The sequence below is a fragment of the Monoraphidium neglectum genome (genome assembly GCF_000611645.1).
Source record: "Monoraphidium neglectum strain SAG 48.87 unplaced genomic scaffold scaffold03336, whole genome shotgun sequence".
Taxonomy (NCBI): Eukaryota; Viridiplantae; Chlorophyta; class Chlorophyceae; order Sphaeropleales; family Selenastraceae; genus Monoraphidium; species Monoraphidium neglectum.
The window spans coordinates 3365-7432 of NW_014010292.1; the positions used below are offsets into that span (position 1 = coordinate 3365).

The 4068-nt window shown below is 66.8% G+C and overlaps 2 protein-coding genes across 2 annotated transcripts in view; one reads left to right on the top strand and one right to left on the bottom strand.

Moving 5' to 3' along the window:
• The window catches only part of MNEG_12612 (hypothetical protein), a gene marked incomplete at both ends in the record, with an annotated part of 4359 nt that extends 3186 nt beyond the window's left edge, over positions 1-1173 (top strand). The window contains one exon of the mRNA XM_014038915.1: positions 62-1173. Coding sequence (XP_013894369.1) covers positions 62-1173 — 1112 coding nt within the window. The remainder of the gene's footprint in view (positions 1-61) is intronic.
• Positions 1174-2123: 950 nt separating this feature from the next.
• On the bottom strand, positions 2124-3699 carry MNEG_12613 (monoamine oxidase; the record flags this gene model as incomplete). Its single annotated transcript, XM_014038916.1, has 5 exons — positions 2124-2319; positions 2481-2686; positions 2970-3003; positions 3132-3301; positions 3541-3699. 5 exons carry the CDS (start codon positions 3697-3699, stop codon positions 2124-2126), a joined length of 765 nt encoding a protein of 254 aa, XP_013894370.1.
• Between the last annotated feature and the right edge of the window lie 369 nt (positions 3700-4068).

Below are 4068 nucleotides of genomic sequence, written 5' to 3' on the forward strand. Positions count from 1 at the left end.
CCGCCGTAATCGATCGTCCCGACACCCCTCCCCCCGGCATCCCGCACCCCCCCCCCAAAAGGTTACGGCCTGACCCCCAAGCGCCCCACCTGGCGCATCGGCCAGGGCGTCTGCAGTGAGAGCCTCGCCCTGGAGGTGGCCCTGGCCTGTGGCCTGCAGGAGGACGTCGCAGTGCGCGCAGCACAGCTGCTGAGCCTCGTGCCCCCCTATGAGGACCTGGCACGCGCCGGCTTTGGCGTAGAGTATGCAGGCGGCCCCGGCAGCGCGCACGACGGCGGGGCTAGCAGCGAAGCAGCCGGCAGCAACGGAGGGTGGGGCGGTGTGAATGGTAATGGCAGCAGCAACGGACACCCCGTCCATCTTAACGGCTATTCCGGCGGCAGCAGCTGGGTTCTCTCAGGGGCGTCGGCTGGCGCCTTTGCGCAGGGGGAGGGTAGCGCCGGCAGCAGCAGCGGCAGCAGCGGCCAGGGCGAGGCGGGCGCCTGGCACCTGATCGGCGGCGAAGGCGGCGGCGACACCAGCACCAACAGCGGCAGCGACAGCAGCAGCGGCAGCGACGGCGAGGCGGCGGCCGAGCCGTCTGGGGCCCCCGAGGAGCAGCCGGCTGTGCCTGTTGTCCCCCTGGCAGAGGCTGAGCCCGTGATGAGCGCCGTGGTGGCCTGGCTGGCCGACCACGGCCTGCTGACTCAGCAGCCACACGCCGAGGTGGAAGCTACGCCCGCTGCGGCCGGCGAAGGGGCAGGGCACGGCAGCGGGGAGGGTGCCGGGGGCGCAATCGGCCGCCCCGACGCGCCGCGCGCGCCGCTCCCGCGGCCACTGTTGGTGGAGGCGGGCCGCACGCAGCCCCAGCCCGGGGACAGCCTGCGGCCGTGCGTGTACGCAGTGCGCTGGCGTCGCTCCGGCTTCTTCTACGGCGGCTCCACCAATGACGTGCGGCAGCGGTACCGACAGCACGGCGCCAGGGGCGGCCCCGTGGACATGCTCTACGTGGCACTGGACAGCGGCGGCGGCGGCGGGGGCGGCGGCCCGGGCGGCGGCGCGGGCGGGGGCTGGGTGGCGCTGGAGGGCGCGCTGGCGGCGGCGGAGGGTGAGCTGATCCGGCGGCTGAGGGACGCCGGGTTCCCCATGAAGTCGACACGCGACGCGCGGCGCAAGCGGCGCGGCCGGCAGTGACGGGGTGGGGGTGGCGGCGGGCCCTTGGTGGCGCAGGGGGGGACGATTATACCCGCTCCCTAGTTCAGCAGCTTTACCAGTCGTTAGCGAGAGGAGCCGTGCGCAGGCTGTCGCTGGGTTGGGTGTCCTCACAGCCGCAAAACATGCGGGTGCTTGTCAAGTCGATGTGGCGGGCCGCTCTGTGTGACGGCTCATGACTCACGAGCGCCCTCACAGCCCTCACGAGCGAGCAGCTCGGTGGTTTCGATGCTAGAGAGATAGAGCATGCAGTTTGGTGTTGCAGCTGAGCTAATTTGTTTGTGTAGGAGATCATGTTCTACAGGCTGCTGTAGGCCAGGACCTTGTTACAGATGTGTGCGCAGGAGCGGTCGATACGCAGCCCACGTTGTCCGGCGTCGCAGTGCGTGTATGTGTCAATGCAATCCATAGACTTGCAAGGACCCATGCAGGCAGCGTTTTTGAGTTGCCCTGTTGTGCATGTGCGCCAGCCAGTGCTGACAGCGCACTGCGCAGCGCTCCTAATACCCTGCCAACACAAACACCACGGAGTGTTCACAGTAATGGACGAGCTCAAGTCTTGGTTTGTGGGTAGTTTGTGGGCAGTGAATGCGTGGCAAAGGACCATTTTGTGTCAGCAAAGCGCCTGGTGCCCCGCATGTCGGTGCTGAATTTTTTTTGCGTGCCGCGCCTTCTGGTTGGCAGCGACGAAGCGTCGCGGGTGCGCCAAGAACCAGGTCTTGAGTCGCGGCCGGCTGTTCGTGGTTGGGCATTCTTGGTGCGCACAGCAGCGAATCACAAGGCAGCGCCGTGGAGCACAGGAGGCCGCTCCAGACACAGCATTCTTGAAGAAGGAATGCAACTGCAATGTGGGCCGGGTGGATGGACCGGGTGTGCGCTCGATGTGGCGGACAGATTCTGCGGCCCCATGCCGCCGACCCGTTTGTGCCGCATCAGTGGTTGAAGCCGGTCATCAGACGCTCTGTGTGGGTGCGGGGCAGGTCCCACGCGTCCCCAGGGTGGATCGCCCCCGGCTTGCGCCCGCCGTCCGCCATCAGCAGCTTGTCCAGCTCAGCAGAAACAGCCTCGCCCGTCACGATGGCGCCCTCGAAGAAGCCGGGCCAAGAGCTCGAGTTCTCAGTACCGGCCCTGCGCACGGAATGGAAGCACGTGAGGGGGCGTTGACTGTCTACGTGTGCGTGATCGCATGGCGGGCCCGCGTACCCCGGCTGGGGCTGCAGGCGCGTCATGGCCGCCGCATCATAGCTGCCCACACACCCCCATGTCCCCCCCCCTGGCGCGCCACGCACCAGTGGATGCGGCCGCAGGGCTTGAAGTAGGCCTCACGCAGCGACGTCCACGCGCCGGGGGACACGTACGAGGTGTAGGACCCGCCGGTCCACTGCTGTGAGGGCCAGTCCACGGCGATGAAGTTGATGGCTTTGGTGGCCACCTCAGGGCAGGCCATGAACTCGGCCCAGGTGTCCAGCACAGCCTTGCGCACCTCATCCTCGCCCTTTGTGAGTGTGTGTGTGTGTGTGTGTGTGTGAAAATGGTTGCTGTTTGAGTGGTCTGGGCAGAGCAAAGCGGCAGGTCAGGAGGCTGACACGCGGATGGCAAGCTGCGCCAGACGCACACCAGGAACAGAATCGCATGCTCCTGCACACCGAACACACACACACACACACACACACACACACACACACACACACACACACACACACATGCTCATGTACTCTTGCACAATCGCATCACAGACACACAGGCCACCACCTCTTTATGCCCAGCCCTCTACCCACCTTGCTCATGAGCTCAAAAGCATTGTCGTTCCACCTGTGGCGACGGGGGGGCCGGCGGCGCGGATGCGAGCGTATCAGGCGCGCGTGCCCCATCACAGCTCACGCGGCAGGGCGAACGCAGCGGTTGGTGGCCCCCTCCCCTCGCACCCCCCCTGCGCTCACAGGAACGACGCCAGCACGCCTGGGCCGCCTGGCGGGGAGACGTCAAAGACGCTGTCGATGTAGAGGGGGTGGTCGGGGTTGAAGGCGTGGGGCTCCAGGGCAACGGTGACCTGCTCCGACAGCGGCACACCCTCGGCGCGCCAGTACGGCCGCTCATAGAATGCCAGCACCTGCAGAGCAGCAGCGCGTTGTTGTGAGGTCACACATGCTTGCTTGCGTGTAGGTCGCACGCGCGTAGGTGGCATTGGGTTGGATTTGGCCGAAACGAAAAAGGATGCTGCTACTGCCAAGGCGATGCTTAAGCCCTGCTTTAGCCCTGCTACTGCTCCACTCGCTTGACCCATGAGCTGCCCCGCCTCCTTGGACCGCAGCCTGCCCCAGGGTACCGCCGCCCCTCACGCCGCCTCACCTTGACCACCGCACCCATGGGGGTGCGCTGTGGCACCTGGTTGCGCTGCCGCGGCAGGGCCGGGGCAAAAGTGACGCGGCCCGTCAGCCAGGGCGGCATGGCCAGCACCGCAAACTTGCCAATGTACCTGGGCCAGGGGTTGGCAGGCACCCGGGTCATGTGCTGGCAGGCGGGCAGCTGGCGGTGCCACCAGATCTAGTTATCTGCTGGGAGCATGCTGCCCGTAGCTGTCGTCCTGATGCTTCTTCCAACAATGGAGTGCGCACACGCACACGCGCGCACACACACACACACATACACACACACACACTCACATGCGTGCAAAACACGCAGCCAGTCCCGAGGACCCCCCAACCCTCCTGCGGTCCTCACGTGCCGGCGTCGCTGACCACCTCCACGCCGCCCTCGTCGTGGTTCACGTGGCGCACGGGGGCCGCCACCACGATGGTGCCACCCAGCTCCTTCACCTCCTGGAGGGGGGGAGGGGGGGGGAGGGCCGGGGCGCGCGATCATGCGCACGGGGGCTCG